The sequence below is a fragment of the Caretta caretta genome, chromosome 6 (assembly GCF_965140235.1).
Source record: "Caretta caretta isolate rCarCar2 chromosome 6, rCarCar1.hap1, whole genome shotgun sequence".
NCBI classification, from domain to species: Eukaryota; Metazoa; Chordata; order Testudines; family Cheloniidae; genus Caretta; species Caretta caretta.
Window position 1 is genome coordinate 68,156,456 of NC_134211.1, and position 24,931 is coordinate 68,181,386.

Sequence of the window (24,931 nt, forward strand, 5' to 3'; positions counted from 1 at the left end):
TGGCTTTTAAGGGCATAGTGGGGGGTTCCCTTGCTCTCTAGTAGAACCTTTGATTCCTGTTTCAAGTTTTGATTATTGGGGTGGCTGCAGTAGTGCCTTCATGACAAGCTTCTTGTGGAAATGGAATACTGTGACTCTTCACGAGGGTACCCAGGATTGTGAGGCACCTCACTGCTGCCTGCCCTTACTGTGAAGTAGTCTTGTCTGTGTATTCTGTGATCAGCTCCCTGAAACCACCACCAGCCTCTGAGAGCATAAGCACTGCCTGCTAGGCCTCTGTAGACCTCACTTTCTTTGTAGGGGTAGCAACAGGCACACCACAACTTGCAAATACTCGGCATCTTCCCTGCAGCGTCCAGCCTCTATCCATTGAATACTCAGATTCACCGGCCCTGCTATTCCCAAACACCAGCTTCTAAGATTTAACTCAAGATGAGCACATTGCTTAACACTAGTACACTTAAACTTGTTTTCATTGTAAATATGAATATATACAGTATTATCAATGACTAGAAATTTAAGTAATAATGAGTAAGAATATTGGAAACAAATGGTTACGTATAAAACAAAATTGTAACATACTTTCAAGAGACTAATCTTAACTAAAAAATTACTCTCTTGTCCAAAGAAATTTCTCACTCAAAGTTCTCTTCGGTGTTTTCAGCTAAGCATAATTGAGACTCCTTTTGCATGAAGCAAAAGCGCGATCCTTTTACTTCCTCACTGAAGGGTGCCTGTGTCCCTTTGTACCCCCAAATATATATTAGCAAGCCTTTGATATGCACCTCAAGATAAGGTTCTCTTCCCTCGCTATGCTTCTCTTCCTTTTAATTCCTTTCTGAAGTTCTTTCCTGCAGTCCAGCCACAGGTATCTAATTGCAGTGTAGACATACCCCAAGTGTCCTCAGGAATTCACAGTGGTGGTTTAATCGCTTTCTGTTTTGCCTTCGCCGCTATGTTGAGCAGGGAAAGGAGAACTTGAGTAATCTCATCACTTTAGTATATCTGGTTAAGCCATACGTGTGTTAACCAGGATAGACTCTTCTTACAAGATGTGGGCTAGAGTTCCTGCCTCACTATTATATCTTGGTAACTGGCCTTTTCTCTTCCAATTTTAGTACGAATATTGTGTATGTGGCCAGCAATCATTTTGTTTGGCGTCTCCTTCCAGTCTCCATAGCAACCCAGATCCAGCAGCTTCTCCAAGACAAGCAGTTTGAATTGGCTCTGCAGTTGGCGGTAAGTTGTCATCTTTAGTGATGTGGGTGGAATACACTATTTGTATTGCTGGGTATAGAATCATGGGCCAGTCTCTGTAGTCTGTTTGGTAACTGCTGCCACTAAGCACTGTTGCAAGCCCTGAGGTCTTAACCTCCTTGATGTCCACTTCACACAAACTCTCTAGTTCTCTTGACTAACCCTTAGCCATTTAATAACTTCCTGTCTCCTGGCTCTACTCTGCTATCCAGTGCTGCCCATCCTTGACAAACTGTCTGTTTTTAGAAGTTTAGGCGCTTTTGGTCACCTGTTCAATCCTGGGTTTTCCCATTCTTTTCAATGGATTTCAAGCTCAACACTGTCAGTTTTTCTTCTCTGTTCTCTTTATATTTAAGCACAAGAATTCTTCTTATTATTCCTGGGTTTGTATTTGTGTAGGAAATGAAAGATGATTCAGATAGTGAAAAGCAACAACAGATTCATCACATTAAGAACCTCTATGCCTTTAACCTCTTCTGCCAGAAGCGCTTCGATGAATCCATGCAGGTTTTTGCCAAGCTCGGTACAGGTAACTTGGTATAGCCTGGGGTTGAAGAATGTGAGTGAGGGGAAAGTAAATCTCACCAGTAAATTGATGCTGGTGCTGAACTTGATTTAGTCTGAGAACAAGTAGTGTCATCTTGTGCAGCCCAAAGATTAGTTTGTTGGTTAGACCCTGAAACCCTCCCCACTACTCTACAAAAAGTGTCACAAGTTGGAATAGAAGTAGAAGGGGCACCTGTACAAAGTTCCTTCACTCTGAGTTTTATGAGCACCAGCCACTGCTAAAAATCAGTGAGCCACTACCTGTTTTTCTGCTTGATGAACATTTCATGGAATGGAATAAGAAGGAAGTGAGTGAATGTCAGAAGTTCCCTGAATAGTCAACTTTCAGCTTCAGGCATGACTTTCAGTGAGTCTTAGGCACCTAAGTCACTTTTGGAAATTAGGACTTTTTGAAAACTTTACTCCTGGGACCTGAGGAACAGATCAGGAGCTAGGATTTTAATCTAAGTAGTGAACTTTAGAGTTTGTAAACTGCATGAAACTGATGTTCATTAGTAATGGGAACTGCTGGTCAGGTCTGTCCATGTAATCTGTTCTGAAGCTCATTGGATTTATTACAATGGTGTTATGTTCTTAGAAGCCTTTTGCAACCAGCAGTATTAATTCACAGTCCTGCCATTGAACCTCATTATTAGTGCTGGGACTCTGCACTAAGCTCTAGCAACAGAATGAATATTGTGGGTCGGGGAAGGCATGAACTTAAGAATTCTGCTCCAGCTTTGTCTCCCCCTTGCCTCACTTAACTTCTGCTTCCATTTCCTCATGTGTAAAATGGGGATACTTGATTAGCAATTTACTAGTGTTAAGACAATTATTTGTAAAGCACCAGGAAGATGAAACTACTAAGTGCTGGGGGCTTGTCTATGATAAACTGCACTAATTACCAGAAAGCTATATAATATTGGTATTTTGAAAAACAAGATGCTATGAAACTTACAAATACTGGTTGTTTTTTGCTTAGATCCCACTCATGTGATGGGTCTGTATCCTGACTTGCTGCCCACTGATTACAGGAAACAGTTGCAGTATCCTAATCCTCTGCCGGTGCTCTCTGGGGCTGAGCTGGAGAAAGCACACTTAGCACTCATAGACTATCTAACTCAGGTAAATGCTGTTAATATGTACCTCTAGGGAATTTGGCTTCTGATGCCCAGCCCTGACCTGGTGACTTCAGTAAGGGGGCACTGCATAGCAGGGAGATGTCAGAAGAATACAGTGCTGGATTTGGAGCATACCCCAAATGTGTCTGGTTAGCTATGCTTTCCCTCTCACTGGTTCCCATGGACTACTATACTGTTCTCTCCCTTGATAGCTAAAAAGCCTAACTACATAGTGATTAATAGGGCCAAGATAAAGATAAAAGACCAGAACTTGAGCTAGTGTGGAATCAATGGAGCTGTATCAGCTGAGAATTTGGCTGGCTTCTATAAGGTACTTACAATACTGACAAACTTTGATAGTTTACTTTCCTAGACTTAAATAATTAAAAGTAGTAACTAAATATTACTTTTTCTATTTATAGATTTATTCTCACTAGTTTGTGACATGTTGGCCTATTAAGGATAGATGGTGAAAGACACCACCAAAAGGAGTTGGACATTTGTGCTTTTTTCTTAAACAAATGTCAAATCTTAAATTTTCATAAAACTTGGTTAATGTAGATTAATAGTAGGCTTGTCAAATTGGGGTGTAAAATTAGTATACATTGGGGACTACTCCTATCATGGTGTGATATCATGGAAGGTGAAATTAGTTGAGGCCCTAGAGCTAAATGCACCCAGAGTTATGGATGAGTACATCTTATATCTAAATTGAGACATTTGCGGAGGGATAGTTGATGGGTGTGTGTAATGGATTATAATTAAGAGGGTTTAGGTTGGCCTATGTTTTCCTTTGGAACGGTATTTGTGGGATGGTGGAATAAAATACATACTTTTAAAATCTCATTCTGTTGTCTGCAGAAAAGAAGTCAGCTGGTAAAGAAGTTAAATGACTCCGACCACCAGTCCAGCACCTCACCCCTCATGGAAGGAACACCCACCATCAAATCCAAAAAGAAGTTGCTCCAAATCATTGACACCACCTTGCTCAAGTGTTACCTACATGTGAGTTCCCTGCCTAACCCAGTGAGCCTATAAAGATCTATAAAAAGTAAACTCCATTGGGAGTTTGGGGTGTGGAAAATTGGAAGACAGGATAAGGAATAGTTTCATTTGAGGTTATTCAAGTGAACATCTGTCCTTCATGGACTAAAGTGCTTTGTGGAACTTAATTTCATCTCATCTTATTTCTTCATTAGCAACAGACAACTTCACTGAACTTGGCAAGCATATCTGTTTACTTCCTTGGATTTGCAAGGTTGCTTTTCCTCAAAGAGAAATGCTCTGTTTTGAAGTATAGAGAAATACCTACATATTTGTAAGCATGCTTCTCTCTCATTGCTGTGCTTAAGTAGATGGAGAGAGTTGTCGGAGACCATTACTCCTGAAGTTAATGTTTCTCAACAGCTGGCCTCCACCATAGTGAGTAAAGAAGTGCTGGTATATGGGCCATTGGCTATCTGCTTGCTCACTGAACACCAAAGTTAAACTGCATGTAAAATTGACAAGAGTAGAGGATTCCCTTTCAAATGTTAAAATCCCACTTCTTGTGCCCTAATGGATATTTTCTCTTTTCTGGATCTCCTCCCCTTCCTGTGTTCTTGATTATAGTGTTGGACACTATGAGCCTGAGTGCACAGTTCATGAATCTGAAACCTCTGAATGCCCTTCCCTTGCTTACAGACAAATGTAGCTCTGGTAGCACCATTGCTACGACTGGAGAATAATCACTGCCACATAGAAGAGAGTGAGCATGTACTGAAGAAGGCACACAAGTACAGTGAGCTGATAATACTGTATGAGAAGAAAGGGCTGCATGAAAAAGGTAAGTGAGGAAGGAAGAGGGGTGAATGGAGTGCGCACCTCTGCTATACATCTTAACCCATCCCTTGCTGACAAGAGTCTGTTAGTTCATTCTTTAACAGTATTTCAGAATGGCCTCCCATTGTAGCAGTCTCTTGATTAAATAATTATTTGACTTGAGTATTTATCCCTGTTGTTTGCCTGGGGTATGTCCTTGCCAAGAGCTTCTTGTGTAGCAAAAAGTTGACATGTAAAAATAATTTTTTCTGTTCTGCTGCAGTGGGAGGAGCATGCTTTGTCGTCCTGCTCTCCCAGGAGTATGAGTTCTCAGTGAATGCAGGAATCTGCTTTCTAAATTTAAGTATAATCCCCATGGAATTGACCTCTTTCTTCTACTAAAAGCTCTGCAGGTGCTAGTGGATCAATCAAAGAAAGCCAACTCTCCTTTGAAGGGCCATGAAAGGACAGTGCAGTATCTACAGCATTTGGGTGAGTGCATATGAGGGGTAAGTGGGAATCTCCCTTTTAAAGGGACGCCTCTAACCCTCATTACCTAGACTTGGCATGCCACTTAACTCTTTTTTTTTTTTTTGTGAATTTTCATGAATTGCAGAGATGCCAACCATCCATATTTTCTGTAATCCTCCCAATTTGTACATGTTACAAAATCACTAATTCTGTCTTAAATCTATCTATTTTGTAAGCACACACATTTTTATATGTATAACATAGAAAGCGTGTGTGTGCGTCAGTCACCCACCACCACTTGGTTCAGACGAACACTGCAAGTAGTGCCATGGCTGCAAGGGGCTTTCTGTTCCAGTGCCACTGTGGTGCAGTGAGGGCCTCATAGAAAGCAAACAGTGGTGATTTTGAATGGGTTAGGGTGCTGTTATGGCAATGTGCTCTAGAATGCACCAGGGGATTTCACATAGGGCAGTTAGAGTGCAATACGCAACATGAGGCTTGGGCAATGAATCAGCTCCCCAAATCCCCTGACAATGGCTTGTTTTCTGGCTGACCCTTACTGCACAGTTGTGGGAGAGAAGCCAGAGGGGCAGAAGAGGGAAGAGGAAGAGAGGGTACATGACAGGAGGATCATCCTGGGAAGGAGGTCCAGGCCTGGGCTGGCCAAGGTAATGAAGGGTGGTGTAAGAGGGCAGCTTTCTTAGGGCCAGTATTCCCCTTCTGCCTATTCTGATGGAAGGAGACAACTGGTGGGGGCAGCTCTTGACCATAGATGGAGGTTGGGGGAGAGGTTCCTAATTCTGGTCGCTCCCCTGATGGAGGGGATATTGCCATGTGAGGAAGTGGGCATGATTGGTGTGTGGTTTTGTTTGTTTGCTTGCTAGGCTGCAGTGACTTGCCCCAAAGTTCACCAGCCACCACTGTTAACCAAAATGATTGGTGTGGGTGATTAAAAATGAGTGAGGATATCCCCAAAATCATGGTCTGACCTGGTCATGGCTATTGATATTTGTTATTAAATGTCACTTCATCTTGAAACACTGTTATTACTCTGATATGCACAGAAGTGCTTCTAATATCGATTAGACGTTTTTAAGCGCTACTCCAGACTCCCATCTTCATTTGGCTTCCCAACTTTGGCAGTTGGCACAGGTCCAAGCAACTTCCCTATTTCTCCCTAACTTTTTTCATAAACATTCCTAAGACTCAGAGCAAGGTTGGCATCTCTGAAATTATAAGGTCAGAAGCGTTATGACCATCTAGTCTGATATAGCACAGGCCTTAGGACTTCCATGAAATAATTCCTGTTTAAAGTAGAGAATATTTTTTTTAGAAAAATACCCAATCTTGATTTAAAAATTTCCAGTGATGAAGAATCCACCACAACCCATGGCAAGTTGTTCCAATAGTTAATTACTCTGGTTTTTTTAAGAGCATCTTATTGATCTAAATTTTGTTGTTTCAGTTTCCAGCCATTGGATCTTGTTTTTCTTGTGATTGTTTAAGTCTAATGGTACCATATAGAATCATAGAATATCAGAGTTGGAAGGGACCTCAGGAGGTCATCTAGTCCAACCCCCTGCTCAAAGCAGGACCAATCCCCAATTTTTGCCCCAGATCCCAAAATGGCCCCCTCAAGGATTGAACTCACAACCCTGGGTTTAGCAGGCCAATGCTCAAACCACTGAGCTATTCCCCCCCAAGTATTTGGCTGACTTGATTTGCAAGTGGGAGCTAGCTGAAGGCAAACTGGGGCCTTAGTACAGAATTTGCTCTCTCTAATTTAAGCTTTATTTTTTTTCTTAAATCAAACTTCTAGCACCTCAGGTTGTGAAAATACTTCACTATGCAAATCACTGCATGTGCAGGAACCAGTAATTCAGATTGTGGTGAGTGTTTATTACTTTGGTTCTTGTTCCAGGCACAGAAAACTTGCACTTGGTGTTCCTATATTCCACGTGGGTGCTCAGAGACTTTCCTGATGATGGATTGAAGGTAAGAGTTGCTACATTAGATGTATCTTTCATCTGGCTATTGATGCCATTAGTATAGCAGCAGTTGTTTGTCCTTGTCCTCAGAAGCCTTGTCCTCAGAGATCGGAGTCCAGTTATTACTATTGAACTCCAGTGCAATGTTTAGTTTTTCGCTTACATTCAGTGAAGAAATTAAAGAACCTTACCTGTCTGGTAATGGAAGGAGGTAGAGCATGCCTACGTGTTTCCTTATATAGCCTTCTACTTGAAGATGAGCATGTGGGAATAATTTCACGACAACTAAAGCTTCTCATCCATGCAGTTCCCCCTGTACACGGGGCTTTTGCTGTAACCAGCAGTAAGGGCCCTGTGTAATGTTACTATTGAGGATGTATTTTGTGGTTGCACACAGTTTCATATGGTATATTGAAATATCAGCTATAACTTGCTCTCTTCGTTTTTCATTCCTTCTCTGCTGCAGCTTCTGGTGGTAGAACACAAGTTTAAGTGCACTTTTTAGTAGGTAATGTATGTGATAATAGGGTAGCAATGGAGAACATTGCTGCTCATTCCAGATACAAGGCAGCGCCAAGTGGGTGAATCTGCTGCTTTCATTCGTCAGACAGCTCCCACATTTGATTTGAGGGCTTGTGTGTTGCAATACCTCTGACTCCTATGCTTCAGAAAAACGAGACTACACTCTACATGTAAAAATCAGTCCCTGAATAGAAGTTTTGTTTGGCAGATATTTACAGAAGACCTTCCTGAAGTAGAATCCCTGCCTCGAGACAAAGTACTCAACTTCTTGATAGAAAGCTTTAAAAGCCTGGCTATCCCTTACCTGGTAAGAACTTACATTGAAAACAGTGCTGCTAATTTAACATATGTATTTATTAAGCCTCTGCTCTTGAGTGTTAGAATCTGAAATTTTGTAAAGAATACTAAGTTCAGCATGAGGTGAAATAAACAAAATATACAGTTGTTAGGAGGTGGAAGCGAGTCAGACTCGGGAGCCATTTTTGGCATTCCTAAGTGGTGGTCAGTGGAGAGAAGTGTGGAACTGTTGCTAGACTGCATGGACTCACTTTCTGAAGGAAGAGGAAGCTTTTTTTTCTCTTTGATGAGCTCTTGAACTGTGTGTTTATTCACAGGAACACATCATCCATGTTTGGGAGGAGACAGGTTCAGAATTCCACAATTGTCTGATCCAGCTGTACTGTGAGAAGGTGCAAGGATTAATGAAGGAATATCTCTGCTCCTTCCCTGCAGGTACTTCTAACCATGATCTGCCTTGCCTTGCAACAGGCAGTGATACAGGAAGGGGAGATTGCAGAGCACACTGGCTAGATGTTGTCTTAGAAGTCTCTTGGAAATGTAGGGGTGAAATGGACCTCAACCCGTCCTCTGGTCCATCCTCTTTGCTGAAGCAGGATCATGTATACCTAGATCATCCCGGACAGGTGTTTGTCTAACCTGTTTTTAAAAACCTGCAAAGACAGGGATTCCACAGCCTCCTTTTTTTTTTTTTTTTTTTTGAAACCCTGTTTCAGTGCTTAACTATTCTTACAGCTAAAAGCATTCCTAATTAAGCCTGTTACTTCTTGTCCTGCCTTCAGTGGACATGGGGAACAGTTAGCATCATCCTCTTTTTATAACAGACCTTAACATACCTGATGACTGTTTTCAGGCTCTGTCTGCTTTTCTCAAGACTCAACACGCCCAGGTTTTTAAGCTTTCCTCACAGGTCAGGTTTTCTAAGCCTTTTATCATTTTTGTTGCTCTCCTCTGGACTCTCTCTCATTTATCCACATCATTCTTAAAGTGTGGGACCAATTCTACAATTTATCCAGGTCCTTTTGAATTCCAGTCCTGTCCTCCAAAATGCTTGCAACCCCTCCCATGTTGGCGTTATCCACAGATTTTATAAATAAATTGTCCACTCCATTATTCATGTCATCAATTATTTAAATTGTAGGTTCTCTTTGCTAGTGCACTAACTAGAGAAAAGAGCACAGCATGCTTCTAATGTAGGATGAAGGGAGTACAATAGTGGTGAACTTATATAGAGCTTATAGTTTCATGCGTTAAAGGAAATTCTAGGGTAGCAACAAGAAACTTTTTTTGTCATGGTTATGTGGAGTTGAGACTAGGCTTCCTGAATTCTGTGGTTTGGGAAAGAGAGGTTTTCAATTTCATTACTAGTCTTATCTAGAGTTAGTCTTATCTGCTTCATTATCAAGGGGCCTAAAAAAGGAGACCATAGTCTTCAACTCCTTAAGAGTTATTCATGCATCTTTTATTGCACATGGTCCGCAGTGCATGGGGTATTGTAAACAACATTTGACTTCTTGCAAAATAGTTTGGTGAAAATGTTCTGTCTCCCTGTTCCCTTTGTTACTGTGGGAGAACCCACATGATACTAACTCTGACAGCTTTCTCCCCCTCACAGATAAAATTCCAGTGCCTGCTGGAGAGGAGGAAGGGGAGCTGGGGGAGTATCGGAGAAAGCTGCTCTGTTTTCTTGAGATTTCTAGCTGCTATGAACCTAGTAGGCTCATCAGTGATTTCCCCTTTGATGGTGAGTGCTAGTCATGCTCTAGCTTCCTTCAGCTTGAGACCTATTTAGTTTCATGTTGCACAGCAACATCTTTCTGTGCTCTCCTTCCTGTTTATAAAATTATAGTAACTAGAAATGGAAAAGAACTATTAGGTCAGTTGTTGCCAATCATTGTTGTATACACCAGTGCTGGCTGTTTGGGCTTTGTGACTGGTACAGTGAAATTCCCCTCTGGGTCTGTGGTGGGATAAGATGAGCTGCTGACTGACTTCTCTTTTAAATTTATACTGTAACCTGTAGATGAACTTCAGTTGCTGCAGACCAACAATGGCCCTTGAAGCATCCTACGTGCATCCCAAGCATGTTCAGTAAAAAAGGTGGTGGGGGCACTGGCAAAAATAGTTCAGGATCCAGTAAAGTGATAGTGTGTTGATGTGGTTAGACGCCACCGATGGGTCATCGCGTTAGTCATGTCTGATCTTCTGTTCATGCCGCAATTTATACTTTTCTCCTGCTTTTCACTCCTGTTCCCATCTCTTCCAGTTCCTTGGTCTGTTGTTGTAGTGGAGCTTGAATTTTCCCTTTTCTGTGGCAGGCACCGATTATTACTTTTATGATGATCCCCTCTAGGTCTCCTAGAAGAACGTGCCTTGCTGTTGGGTCGTATGGGGAAGCATGAACAAGCCCTCATTATTTATGTCCACATTCTGAAGGATACCAAAATGGCTGAAATGTAAGCCTCTTCTCCCTCCATGTCCATTTTTTTTCAAGGTTGTTTTTTAAAATAGCTTCTCTCCAACCATTGATGCTTCATGTCTCTGTGGGTGGGGTGGGGTTGTTAAATGTTATATGTGCACTTAGAACATGATAGGTATTGTAGACTTTTTGATCTCTCATACCTGCCACGCTTGTTGGTTGGGATTCTCCCTGTGTGCATGATGCATGAATAACTCTTCTGATCACAGCTAGCATCTCCACATTTCTTGGGGCTTGGCCTTCCCATGCTGTTGCATTTGTCAGTGCCTCAAGCCTGTTTCTTTACTTGGGCTCCAATTAGTCTTAAATAGCAGAGCAGTCACTGACTGGCTTTTTTAGTTTTTCACCCTGTAATATAAGCACTTCCTGTTGTCTCTTAGCTTGTGCCCTATTATTACATATTAATCTTCTACTGCAATATTCTTCCTTAATTAGAAGGAACTGTGTTAGCAAGGAGATTCTTTTCCATTAGAAGTTGGTAGTAGTTAAACAACATGTTTGTTATGATGGAGCCTAAGAAACAAATGAGAGTTAGGCCCCATTGTGCTAGCACTTCACAAAGACAGAACAGCGAACAGTCCTTGCTCTGATCTTACAATCTAAATAAACAAGACAGAGGCTAGGGGAAAGTGTACAACACAAGCAGAGGAAGCACTGCTATAATAGTTCTGGTTTTTTGGCAGCAGGCAGGAGAGGGGTTAGTCGGGAGGGGCAGATAAGTTGCATAAAAAGAAAAGGGAAGGCGGTGAGGGGAACATGGCAGGGGACGAGAGGGTAAGAAGTGAAACTGAGACTGGGAAGTGGGAGGCAATCAGCACATGGCAGAGAAATTTCAGTCAAAAGTGTGGAAAGGTCTCTGAATGACTGAAGGTCCCTGCCTTGGCTGCTTTTGCAGTTGCTCCTGTGGGCTGGAGTTCCTTGCAGTTCCTCTGCAGTTTTTCCCTGGGGTCTCCTGGTGACGGGGAGGTCCCCATTGGAGTCCAGATGGTGCTATGGAAGGGATGGCCCAGCTAGGGCCACATTTTACCCTCTCCCTCACCCCTGTGCAGTAGTCCCTGCTTTGTCTGCTTCTGCAGCTGCTCCTACTAGGTGGAGTCTATGGCTGATTCCTCCCTGTATTTTTTAACAAATTCAAAGCATTTGGGTGAAAGTACAACTAACCAGCACCTAGATATTGGCAGGTGTGCTTCCAAGGGTTTCTTTGTAGCTAGACATGGCGGCTGTTAAACCCTAACTTTGTGCATACCTCTTCAGGTAACGCCTATTGGGAGGCATTCACCCTGCTGTGTGCTGATCGGGCACCTTTTTCTTATATTTTAAATTCTGTTACCATTCATTGGCCTGTTACCCCAGGATTTATCCATTTATTTCTTTGGCTGCATTGATAGTCAACCTAAGATAAGTTTCTCAGATTTTTTTGTTCGTTTTTGTTTACACCCCAGAACTCAATGCTATTTCAAATTTAAATATCTTGGATTGAGACAGGTATTTTTAAAAATACCATTTAAAAACTCCCCTTTTCACCAGTATCACATAGTTGAGAATGAAAAGTGCCCCTTGTAAATGCTCTGCTCTACTTTTAGTACATATTCTGTATTGCTGAGGCTGTCCAAACTTATTGCTTGTGTGGATTTATTGATCTACAAGACTGTCAAGGTTCCTCCCCCACTCTGAACTCTAGGGTACAGATGTGGGGACCTGCATGAAAACCTCCTTAGCTTACTTTTACCAGCTTAGGTTAAGACTTCCCCAAGGTACAAATTAATTTTATCCTTTTGTCCTTGAAATATCCACTGCCACCACCAAACTCTACCTGGGTTTACTGGGAAACGTAGTTTGGACATGTCTTTCCCCCCAAAATCCACCCAACCCTTGCACCCCACTTCCTGGGAAAGGTTTGGTAAAAATCCTCACCAATTTGCATAGGTGACCACAGACCCAAACCCTTGGATCTGAGAACAATGAAAAAGCATTCAGTTTTCTTACAAGAAGACTTTTAATAGAAATAGAAGTAAAGGAATCACCCCTGTAAAATCAGGATGGTAGATACCTTACAGGGTAATTAGATTCAAAACATAGAGAATTCCTCTAGGCAAAACCTTAAGTTACAAAAAAGACACACAGACAGAAATAGTCATTCTATTCAGCACAATTCTTTTCTCAGCCATTTAAAGAAATCATAATCTAACGCATACCTAGCTAGATTACTTACTAAAAGTTCTAAGACTCCATTCCTGTTCTATCCCTGGCAAAAGCAGCATACCAACAGACACACAGACCCTTTGTTTTTCTCCCTCCTCCCAGCTTTTGAAAGTATCTTGTCTCCTCATTGGTCATTTTGGTCAGGTGCTAGCGAGGTTACCTTTAGCTTCTTAACCCTTTACAGGTGAGAGGATTTTTTCCTCTGGCCAGGAGGGAATTTAAAGGGGTTTACCCTTCCCTTTATATTTATGACAAAGACAATCTCACATTTCATTCATTTCACACTGTTGTAGGTACTGCCATAAACACTATGACAGAAGCAAAGATGGCAACAAAGATGTGAGTAGCTTTATGTCCATATTCTTGTTGCTCATGTGAGTGATACATGAATTAAACTATTGTCTCCATATATAGCAAATTTAAAGGAGACCTATGGTTGCTCAGAACTTCTCAGGGGGCAGGGTCCTCTGTATCATCTTCTACTATTGAGGAACTTGTCGTACATTTTTCACAACTTCTCTCCTGTTTGGAATGTTGCTGGGTTGTAGGAAATGACTGAACTTTTTCGTCGGCCAACAGTTCTGTTTTACAAGTAGGAATAGAATCCAGCTGTGTCCCTCTGGGCTGTATTGTTGCTGCTAACCAGAATAAAAAGTAGTAAAACTTGCTACTTAAGACAACAGATGAGTCTGAATACATGTAGCAGAGCTGTAGAGAAAGGAGGTGCAAATTTTAACATCTAAAATTTGTTCTGTGCTGAAGGCTTAAAAATTAATCAATGCACAAACTTGTTCAGGAGACAAGCTGCTTAAGGCTAATAGATTTTAAGTCTATATCAAAATCCCTACTTGTCAGTGCCATGGTGTATTGCAGAGTTAGCCCTGTAGCGGTTAGAGTTCAGTGGTGTCTGTTTTTGTTATGCTTCAGTCTTTATTGTGTTTGTGTGAAACAGGTGTATCTGTCTCTACTCCGGATGTATCTATCCCCACCTAGTGTACATTGCCTGGGGCCAATCAAGATGGAGCTGTTGGAGCCTCAAGCCAATCTCCAGGCTGCCCTGCAGGTTTTAGAATTGCACCACAGCAAATTAGATACTACTAAGGTAAGGAATCCTTACCTTATGGATATGGATAGTTGCTATATCTTGAATTACAGTGAAAAACACTGGAGTTAAGGGTAGGCTCTGGGAGCAGATCCTAAAAGTATCTGGACAAACATGAACGAGGAGTACTTGTGGCAGCTTAGAGACTAACAAATTTATTTAAGCATAAGCTTTCATGGGCTAAAACCCACTTCATCGGATGCATGCAGTGGAAAATACAGAAGGAAGATAGATATACACATACATACACAGGGAGAGGGAGAACATGAAAAAATGAGTATTGCCATACCCACTATAACGAGAGTGATCAGTTAAGGTGAGCTATTATCAGCAGGAGGAAAAAAAACCTTTTATAGTGATAATGAGGATGGCCCATTTCCAACCGTGCACAAGAAGGTGTGAGTAACAGTAGCAAAACATTCAAAAACCAGTCAGAGAACACTTCAGTCTCCCTGGTCAGTCAATTACAGGCTTCAAAGTGGCAATTCTTCAACAAAAAAACTTCAAAAACAGACTCCAATGAGAAACAGTCGAATTGGAATTAATTTGCAAACTGGACACCATTAAATTAGGCTTGAATAAAGACTGGGAGTGGAAGGGTCATTACACAAAGTAAAACTATTTCCCCATGATTATTTTTTCTCCCTACTGTTGTTCACACCTTCTTGTCAACTGTTGGAAATGGGCCATCCTGATTATCACTACAAAAGGTTTTTTTCTTCTGCTGATAATAGCTCACCTTAACTGATCACTCTCGTTATAGTGGGTATGGCAATACTCATTTTTTCATGTTCTCCCTCTTCCTGTGTATATATGTGTATATCTATCTATCTTCCTTCTGTATTTTCCACTGCATGCATCCGATGAAGTGGGTTTTAGCCCATGAAAGCTTATGCTCAAATAAATTTGTTAGTCTCTAAGGTGCCACAAGTACTCCTCGTTCTTTTTGCTGACACAGACTAACATGGCTACCGCTCTGAAACCAGACGAAAATGAATGTCTCAATCCCATTGCTTTTTGTTTTCCTTCCATACCCCTTCGTCTTTCTTACAACTTGTCCTTGTCGCTTCTAGGCTATAAACCTGCTCCCAGCAAATACTCAAATTAGTGAGATTCGAATCTTCCTAGAAAAAGTCCTTGAAGAAAATGCCCAGAAGAAGCGATTCAACCAAGTACTAAAAAATCTTCTTCATGCAGAATTCCTGAGGGTTTGTATCCACCTCTTTTATCCTCGTTTATCAGAGTGGATTTTCAAAAGTTCTGTTAAATGGAAAGACTGTAAAAATTTGAGCTCTTCATTACCAGTACAGGAAACTTGTCCTCTAGATGGTATTGTAGCATAGCCAAAGATTACTAAATGCGCACTAATCAGCGAATCATAACTCTTGCATTTCAGGATAGTGGGAAACTAAAGGTAATTAAAAATACTATTCTTCTGTTTGTTCAGACTAGAAAGATGGCTGAGGTGTAGCATTGCACTGCTTACCATGTTTCCATTCTCCTACAGGTTCAGGAGGAGAGAATTTTGCATCAGCAGGTGAAGTGTATCATCACAGAGGAAAAAGTGTGCACTGTGTGTAAAAAGAAGATAGGAAATAGGTGAGTAATACAGAGCATTCTTCCTAAAGAGGCTTGTGGTACAAAAACAAATTAGTCTGGCTTATTCTTGCAGAGAAGTAAGGATATGTAAATCCAGGAGCAGACAACTGAGGGAGAACTTTCAGAAGTGTACAATGAATTGGAAACTGTAATCTTAGCAGAGTGGCTAACCTCTTGATGCCTATAACAAAAAAAAAAAAAAATGAACTGCAAAAATAACTTCTCTTGGCTTTTCAAGCCTCCAGCACAGACACAATAAAACAATTTCAAGTTTCATGGGGCTTTTCTTCCAAGATTGATGGAGCAAGTAGTTGATATGCTGATATCACCTAAGATGTTGACTGCAGAGCTCAGAACTCTGTACAGAGTGGATGATGATCACTATAAAAAGTAGTTTTGCATCCTGGAATCGGAAAGCTCTTTGTAAACACAGTACAGTTTGGCCCATGTGGAGTGGCCCTCGTTAGGATTGCACATGGCTTCTTTATATACATTTTTATAGGTGGTCTCTCAGTTTTGAAAGTATAATGTATATAATATATAAAGGCTTTGTAAATCTGAAACCTTAAGTGTGGTGATGGCTACCTTGTGCTCCCAAATCAACCTGCACCTTATGTGCCAATCACATTAATGCATCTGAGCAGCAGCAATGGTTTGGTGTCAAAACTTCCAATAATTATTCTCCTCTCACCATTTTCATCCCTGGAGTTTTCAGGAAGAAATCAGTCTGATGTGAAGCAGAGATTTTGACGTTCCCTTCCCTCACCCCTTTCAGTGCATCAGCTCCAAACTAAATCTTATATCACCTAACAACTTTTAGCTGCTGTTACTGGTGGTGGGATTAATCCCCTCTTAAGACATGACTGATACTCAGAATCTAGTGGGGAATAGATCTCTCTCTGCTTGCTGCTTTAATGAATACAGTCAGCTGTCTCTTAGAGCACTGAATTATTGGTGTGCGTTGATCCAGTTTTCCCTGTTAAGTATGATCTTGAAGTACTGGGTGAAGGTAGGGTTAGTATATACTGTGTACTTCATTTTTGAGTCACCATGCTGCAAAGTCCAGCTGAGTTCTTTGCTTGGGGCATCTCCAATAAAACTGATGCTATAATTGAAACTCAGTCAGGAATTCTCTTCATTAAGAAAGTAGCAGTCTTATGTAGTCACTTTTCTGTCTGTAACAAAAATCAAGCTTGTATAGTGAACAGGAAAAACTGGGTATTGATTATACTGACATTTGATCTTGTATGCTATTCTGTTTCTTCACAGTGCATTTGCCCGATACCCTAATGCAGTAGTTGTGCACTACTTCTGCTCCAAAGAAGTCAGTACGGCAGATACCTGAAACATGGTGCCATATATTAGACGGACTGCACTAGCCACAACACTCACATGAAATACAGAAGTGAAGACTTGTTTAGGAAAAGTTGATGATCTGAAGTTTTGAGGCATGTTGCTCGGAACATGTTATAAATAGCTTGTACCCAGCATGTCTCTGGACTGACTCTACCTGCAACTTGGCAGTACTGACTTATTTGAAAATTGACACTTTTAACTGTTCAATTGCTGGCAACTATATATACCTCTTAACACACCAAGATGAGGAAGAATGGAAATTGACCAGCAATGAGCTAGTATTGTGCTCCAAACCTTGCAGGCTAGTTTCTGAACACTTCTGTGGTGTTTACCAATGAGGGCATGTTTTAAAGTAAATATTTTCTATTAAGGTAAAAACTTCCTGATCTGACCTTGTTTGTGGCTCACTCTAATATTCCTCAAAAGGTAAAATCCTTGAAAAGTCACTGCAACTGTATTAACATTGTATTGAAATCTACTTTTATCCACCAAGTTGTGTGCGTGAGGGGGCAGGGGAGGGAGAGCAAGCAAGAGGATGAGGCTCTTGTGCTTAATACTTGAACAATTGTCTGACTTCACCTTTCTCCCAATGTTGGGAATAACTAGATGTTGAACAAAGGAACTTTTATCTTTGATGCCTAGAGTGCTTATCAACTCATCTTCTGATATACAGAAGTTCCACAGGAGTTAGCCATACACAGTAGGCTTCAGTGGTAAGCATTTATTTTTCCCTTTTTGACTTTAGAGGTATGTAAATATGAATTAGCTCACACACTGTTTGCACTGTGTACAGTCACTTCCAACATGAGTGGATGCTTTTGAGAAGCAGCAATGACTATCTGAAGAAGGGAAGTTATCACTTGCACTTGTACCAAAAAGAGCACCCCCTAAAAGTAACATTTTTGGCAGGGACTGAAATGTATCTCTTGCTTGAGCTTCTAGAGAACATTTGAGATCCCTATGCATGTAAATAGCTCTTCAGTCTATAGTTCTCTCTCCAGCATTAAAGTAAAATATAGACTGCATTTCGATGTCTCTGAGGGTATTAGATCAACTCCCTTCTGCCCAGGTTGGTGGTTTTTTGTTTTGTTTTTTTAAATTTTTACTTTGGCGTGAGGATTCAAAATACACAAAACTGGATGCAGTATACTTCATAGTCTGTAATATTTTTCTTATTTTTCCATGAACTTTACTCTATAGCAAAGTTGATATAAGGGTACTTGCATGTTCACTTACTGTACAAAGAATCTGAGCAGCAGTGAACAAAGTCAGCAGTAGCACATGGTTCAGCGTCATTGAATGTGGGTAATAACATCCCGGTTTAGCCATACTTCTAAAATTAAGTATTAAATGATATGGAGCGTGGCACACAATTATCATACACATTTTCCTTTAAAATCTATTCTACTCCCCAAACAAGGAGTTGAGAAAATAAATTTTAAAAACAAAAACCCATCTGCCCACAATGTCATTGAATTCCACTGTTTACATGTTTATTTAAGTCCCTTTTTTAAAAACACTTTTAGCAACAGGTCTTCTGTAGGATATAACTGATCCTACCTGACCTTCAAACTCTGCAAATACCATACTGTGGTCATATAGCCTACTCCTTCTGCCATCTGTTTTTTGTTTCAAGGCCATGGTTGCCACTAACCTTGGATGTCTTGGGTAATACTGCTGGTGGTGCCTTTCTGTAGAGGTTAGGGGAGTTGGACTTACTTTTTTAACCTTCTATTTGAACAAGAGAACCTAATTTGTGCTTGTGTTCAATTTGCACATATTCTGTATCGTGTTTATGTACTAGTTCAGGTACAAGAGAAAGATGTTTAGGAGCTGACAGTGAAAGAAGGGTATCTATCAAGGCCCTACAGTTTTTGCATACAGAAGACGAGACCTTTCTGGTATTGGTAAGGAGGATGGGTAAATCAGACTATCTGCTGCCTGTAAATCTGCACTCCCACAGTTGGGGTCTGTAGTTTACTCTTCTATCATGGTGACGCTTACGTGCCTTTGTTCGGCTTTTTTGCATACATTTGCAGAGGTGTGGTTTGCGCTGCAGTTCTGCTGTCCTCATACTATGGTTTGGATTTACTAACCATATGGAAGTTTTGTTTAAAGCAATATATTGTAATAATAAATATTGTGAACCAGTCTGTTCATTTTATTGTGTGGATGATAGTAGCTAGCTGAGCTGCTCTGGATTTACATATTTCTTTCCTTTGGTCTTCTAAGGGTCAGTAACACAAGGTTGAGATCCCGGTATTATTCCTATTTACCTGTTAGTCTTCAGAAGTCATTTCATGTTACTGAAAATAATGCAGGTGGCACTATCCTGTTTTTAAAAACCTGGGCTAAGGCCCTTCTTGCGTGTTGGTTCCTGAAACTTGAGCACTATCTAGAGAGCTATGAGGGTCTACTATTCACTTTAATGTTTTAAAGCTCCATATTTCCTATCCTTTGTTTTTTTTTTAATTATGCTTTGAAAGTTGCTCCCATTCAAGTGGCATTTACTAATGTCAGACATTCATAACTTAATTCCTGACGTGATTTTCTTTGAGCAAGACTTTTTTAGCTCTTGCTGAGGTCTACAAAACAGTTTGGGAACATAGGTTTAAAGCTGATATTTTCCAGGGTCCCACAAGAAATTTCTGGGAGAGCCAGAAATAGATAGGACCCCAGTCTATGGACTTCCCCATTCCAGTGCCCTAGCTCCAAGACTATTCTTCCCCTCTCTACCTTAACATTGTTTGTATGATGCTATTTTTTTACATGAAATAGACAATATTTCTGTGGCATAATGTTTTTACAGGTGAACATATGTAAAGGCATTGGGAGAGAAAAATACATCTAAGTCCTGTCAGCAAATGTAAAAGAAATGTGTTCTGAGAAATTTTTCTGTCTCTCCATGTTTTGTGTAAAGTTGAGCATGCTGGTACTTAAACTTGCCAGCGTCCCTTGTAATCTTACTACTTCACATGCCTGTCCACATAGATTTCACTCTTGGTTTGCATGTGCCTCAGGCACATGAGATTGGATTCTTTTGGCCAGCAGTGTCTGTAGCCAACCTGTACCCTAAATGCCCTCATGCACCACCACGTAAAGGCAGAATGGGTCCGAATGTGCCTCATTTGCCTCTACTGGTTCCGTCTTGGTGCCAGAATCAGTAAAAGTGTCTACTTTGCATACTGCCAATTTACTTACCCTTGTGTAATGTAGTTAGTATACTTGGCGGCAGTGTAGTTAATGCAGTTCTTTTTTGTGCCTGGCAAATGTTTATATATATTTCATATACTGTACATAGATAAGTTTTTAGTTAACCTAGACCCCTTCTGTACAGGTATTCTAGAATCATGGCAGACACTAAGTAGCTAGGAGTTAAGACCTGCCTCTTCTATATGCTTTGATGCCCATCTGTGGCAAAGCCAGAAATATAGACACAAAGCCGCTTGCTTTGTCTCCGAGAATGTCCCGGAAAGATGTTCCATCTTGCATTTTCTTCAGGCATATCAGAGAGCAAGGGACTTGAGGCTGAAACTTTTCCTCCTAGAGAAGCAGATGCAAACTTTCTCAGACTCAGAGGAGAGCTACAACCAGGACTCAGTCATCGGGTCCATCTCTTAGAGAGCTGTGATTCCACTCCAAGCTCCCATTCTGTATCCACTCAGGTCCTATTTATCCACCATTATATTGGTGTCTGTCTGACCAGTGGAAAAGAGCACCAAGCCAAAGATGAGCCCAGATGCAAGCAAGAGACAGAAGGGTCGTCACCTGCGTAACTTGTCTCAGGCTCATACATCTAAGGGCTATAAGCCTGAAAAGTTCCAGGACTGACAGCCAAGGCAGTTTACGTGGTACTTTCTAAATTTGCTGATCACACTGCCCTTGGTACTGACTCCTCTGCACTGTGTGTGTGTATTGTGGTCCAAGTACTGACTGCTCTGTGGTATATTCTGCCTTCATATTATCTTGGCACTGAAACCTTATCCTGTGGTGAAGGACTTTTTGATAGGCCTGATACTGGAGTCACCTCTAAGGGAAAACAGAGTTGATTTTCAAAGCACCAGCCTTGGAGTCACCAGCACGCCAGGCTAGAGAGGTGTCCCTGTACCAAGCTCCCCAATACAAAAACAGAGTATCGCTGATAGGGCTGCCCCTCCCTTGGGGGATGTATACTCTTTTTCGTCCTCTTCTGCTGAACACAGCAGAGAAACTTCTATGTGTCTACCAACCCCGTGCTGGGAGTCAGGGAGTGTTTCTAGGAGAGAGTTCATGTGGGATAAGAGGCCTGGATTTCATAGGGACCACCATATGCTCCCACCCCACTACTTTGGCCCATTCATGCTGTGGTATTACTGGACCTCCTGGGATGTATAACCGTACTCCAGGTGTAGAACTGATCAATGTAATTGTTTTTAGTTGTTCACTTTATTAATATAACTTCATAAGTAAAGTTTTATGAATGAAACTACATTCGTTCATAAAACCAGGTACCCCAATAACTGGCTAATTGAGTTTCACTTGCAATCCAATTGCTGCTTAAATCGCGGAAACTTACACTGTTTCAACATTGTAACTTCTGCTCACTGTTTGTCATTCATTATACTTGTCTATATTGGAACTTCTGTTCACTGTTTGCCATTCCTTACACTTGTCCATATTGTAACTCAAACTCCATTTTAACTTGTCCCAAACTCCATTTTGTAAAAGCTTGCTGCAACCTTCATTTTTGCAAAACCCTGCTGTAATCTTATTAGTTTAGTTTAGATGTGTGAATGAGGTATGTATGGATGATGGAATCAACCTCCAGCACCAGCCTGTCCTGATGAAATAAAATGTAAACACCTACGACTGAAGGTGCAGACAACAGCCCTGACAAAGCAAGAAGAGTCCACCCTAAAAAGAGAAGAACAAAAGTACAATTGAAGAAACATCAAAGCCAGGTCCTAGGCTGAAAGTCATGTCTGCAATTGACGGGTGATCAATCACAGCAAACCCAGAGGCAGCGTGATGCAGCAAGACCTATAGACTCTGGATTCAAACTAAAGCCTACAAAAATGATGGGTGAAATGGAAGACTTTGGAGGGTAACATTCTGCTGCCAACATGGAAGGGCATTGGTGCATGCCCAACAGAGACCCAGCTCTTCCTTGTGCCCAGCTTTCCTGGCTAGTTAGCCGCCACAAGCTATGAACCCAAGCCACGAACTCAAGCTACATTCAGGACTGGTAACTATACAGCAGATGCCGAACCTCTGTGTGTGTGTATGAACGAACGTGTGAATGAATATGAAACTGAATGAAATGTTATAGCTATAACTGACTGCCTACTATGATTCTTTTTGTATTCACAGTAAATGTGACATTTTGTCTTATCCCCTTTAATAAGATCCTGCTGGTTTTTATTTTATTGGTATAACACAGGAAGTCTGCTTCTACTGTTTCCATGGCTAGGTCAGTTCCTCAAAACAAAGTCAAGCCACTTCAGACAAGTGTGTTGGTCTAGTCACAAATACTTCAGAGGCAGGAGAAGTGAAGAGAAACAGCTACCAGGAGAAGAGCAGCCAAACCCTGTTGGAATAGCTGTCTCCACCCTTGTGAGACTGTGAAGCCATCTACCATTGGCCTCAGCTGATGAGTTTAAGGTATTCCAGGACCTGAATCTGATGAAATAGATGGTGGAAATATTTTGCACCACTTTCAGAGGTATGTCTGAGAAGTGGCATAAATTTGCTCACTTAGAGCTGCAGTGGGAGGGGGTGAAATATGATTGGGATGGTATTCCTGCAGATGTTTTGATTAGAAATTATATCACATCTGTGCCTAAACTTAGTGATGTGGTAACCTGCAGTGCCTACCCCAGATGAGGGAGAGAGAGAGGGAACAGGGAAGGATGCTTTGCCTGCATTGCAGGGAATGGAGCCTCCAGATAGGCCAGAGACAAGTAGTGTTTGTTAAAGATCAGGACAGAGATCCTTCCCTAGGGAGTGCATTAGGAAACCAGTTCACAGCAGTGCCCCTACAAAGGAGAATAGGGGTGGGTATTTTATGGAAGTGAGTAGGATATATAGGGAAGCCCCAGTGATTAAGAACAGGGACGCTGTGTTTACTGCACACCAAACAGTTCTTGGTGAGTGGTAAATACAGGGCAGCATTATTGTGTTTAGCCCATGATTGCCCATTTCAGGGGTGGCCAACCTGAGCCTGAGAGAGAGCCAGAATTTACCAATGAACGTTGCCAAAGAGCCACAGTAATACGTCAGCAGCCCCCCATTAACTTCCGCCCCAGCTCCCAGCGCTTTCTGCCCACCGGCAGCCCTGCTGATCAGTGCCTCCCTCTCCCTCCCCACACCTGCTGATCAGCTGTTTCATGGTGTGCAGGAGGCTCAGGGTGGGGGGAAGAGTGAGGGCATGGCAGGCTCAGGGGAGGGGGCGGGAAGGGGTGGAGTGGGGGCAGGGCTTGTGGCAGAGTTAGGGGTTGAGCAGTGAGCCCCCCCGGCACATTGGAAAGTTGGCGCCTGTAGCTCCAGCCCTGGAGTCGGTGCCTATTCAAGGAGCCGCATATTAACTTCTGAAGAGCCGCATGTGGCTCCGGAGCCACAGGTTGGCCACCCCTGGTCCATTTGCTGGACATCCAGGAGTATAGAGGACATTTGAAAGGCTTCCGAAAATGTTGTTTTTTGGCATGGTATAAATCTAGAAATAAAGGGATACTCTGACCATGGTGCCCAACCATATTACACAGAAGAGCCTCATAAACCTAAGCACAAGCGTGTGTGGGCCAAACATATTCTACATATTGTAATAAGATTTAAAGTCACCTGTATTAGTTTATATTCTAAATTCAACTTGTTTTGTATGTATTTAGATAGAAACAACCTATGTATAGTATTGTCTGTTTACACACTTGTGTAAACTAAAATGATGTAAACATGACAATGCTAATGAATCGGCAGTTAATATTTTTGTTGAACAGGCTGTGGGCTTCTGCGCTGCTCTGGTGCGGTCTGTGCGGCCCACAGGCCCTAAGTTGTGCAACCTTGTTCTAAGACCTGTCATGTGCCAAAAGCGGAAAAAGGCTACAGGTCTTTATAAAGCCTCATGGCAACTGTTACCTGTAACTGGAGAAGCATTCCATAGGCTTGCAATGGCCATTACTGGTCCAGTCCCTAAGCCATCCAAAAACAGGAAAAATATATATTGCCGGTAGTTAACTTTGCTACCAGATACCCAGAGGCAGCAGCCCTAGCTAATATAGAAGCAGAAACAGTGGCAACTGTGCAAGTCCTTTACATATTTACTAGGCTGGTTTTCCAAAAGAAATTTGACCCACAATCTGACAGTATTTCCTGTCCCACATATACTCTCAATTGTGGAAAAGGGGTGGGGTAAATCCATTAAAGCCTGTCTCATATCATCCAGAAACAAATGACCTAGTTGAAACCCACTTTGTCCATGCTAATAATGTATACAGGAAGGCAAGGGACTGGGATGTGCTACTGCTTTACCTATTGTTTGCTTACAAAAAAGTACCCTAAGAATTGACAGGGTTTGCCCCATTTGACCTCTTATATAGAAGGAAGCCCCCTAGATCTGGTCAGAGATTTGTGGGAAGGTAACATTGACACAGATGGGGAACCAGTGACTGAATTTGTATCTAAGTTCAGGGCAGAGATATTGAACAGCATCACCTTGGAGAAAGTCTGTACAAAAAGCTTAGTGAGAGAGTCTTTGATGTAGGTGATGTGGTTCTGGTATGAACCCCTGTAAAAAAGCATTAAAATGTAGAACTCATGGGAGGGTCTCTTTGAGGTGATAGATGAAATGAAGTCACTTACAAAGTACAGAAACGCTACGGTCAAGACCCACACCAAAGGGTATGTATTAACAGATTTGAAAGCTTACCATAACAGGGAGGCTGTGGTGAACATGATATGCTGTGCAGGTGAGGACCACAACGTATCACCTCTCCTAGACTTAATTTCTGAGAATAGGGGGGACGCCTCTTTAGAGAGGATTAATGTAAGTGAAGAGTTAACCCCACTAATAAGGAAGTCATGGCTGTGTTACAAAGCCAAAAAAGGATGTTTGCTAACAAATTTCACTTGAGAGAGCATCACATTGATACCAATAAGGTACACCCAGTAACTAACAGGGTTTACAGAACACCAAGGACAATGAGGGAATGGATCAAGG

At 41.6% G+C, this 24,931-nt stretch overlaps 1 protein-coding gene across 2 annotated transcripts in view; it reads left to right on the top strand.

Moving 5' to 3' along the window:
- VPS39 (VPS39 subunit of HOPS complex) overlaps positions 1-18,891 on the top strand; it is a 33,148-nt gene extending 14,257 nt beyond the window's left edge. For both annotated transcript variants that reach the window (XM_048854927.2, XM_048854928.2), the window contains 16 exons: positions 1,119-1,239; positions 1,657-1,786; positions 2,786-2,928; positions 3,786-3,929; positions 4,608-4,749; positions 5,130-5,216; positions 7,117-7,190; positions 7,914-8,012; positions 8,320-8,437; positions 9,618-9,746; positions 10,356-10,458; positions 12,977-13,022; positions 13,636-13,785; positions 14,859-14,993; positions 15,293-15,384; positions 16,654-18,891. In XM_048854927.2, the coding sequence (XP_048710884.2) occupies positions 1,119-1,239; positions 1,657-1,786; positions 2,786-2,928; positions 3,786-3,929; positions 4,608-4,749; positions 5,130-5,216; positions 7,117-7,190; positions 7,914-8,012; positions 8,320-8,437; positions 9,618-9,746; positions 10,356-10,458; positions 12,977-13,022; positions 13,636-13,785; positions 14,859-14,993; positions 15,293-15,384; positions 16,654-16,729 (1,789 nt within the window). In that variant the 3' untranslated portion in view covers positions 16,730-18,891. The remainder of the gene's footprint in view (positions 1-1,118; positions 1,240-1,656; positions 1,787-2,785; positions 2,929-3,785; positions 3,930-4,607; positions 4,750-5,129; positions 5,217-7,116; positions 7,191-7,913; positions 8,013-8,319; positions 8,438-9,617; positions 9,747-10,355; positions 10,459-12,976; positions 13,023-13,635; positions 13,786-14,858; positions 14,994-15,292; positions 15,385-16,653) is intronic.
- Positions 18,892-24,931: the final 6,040 nt, after the last annotated feature.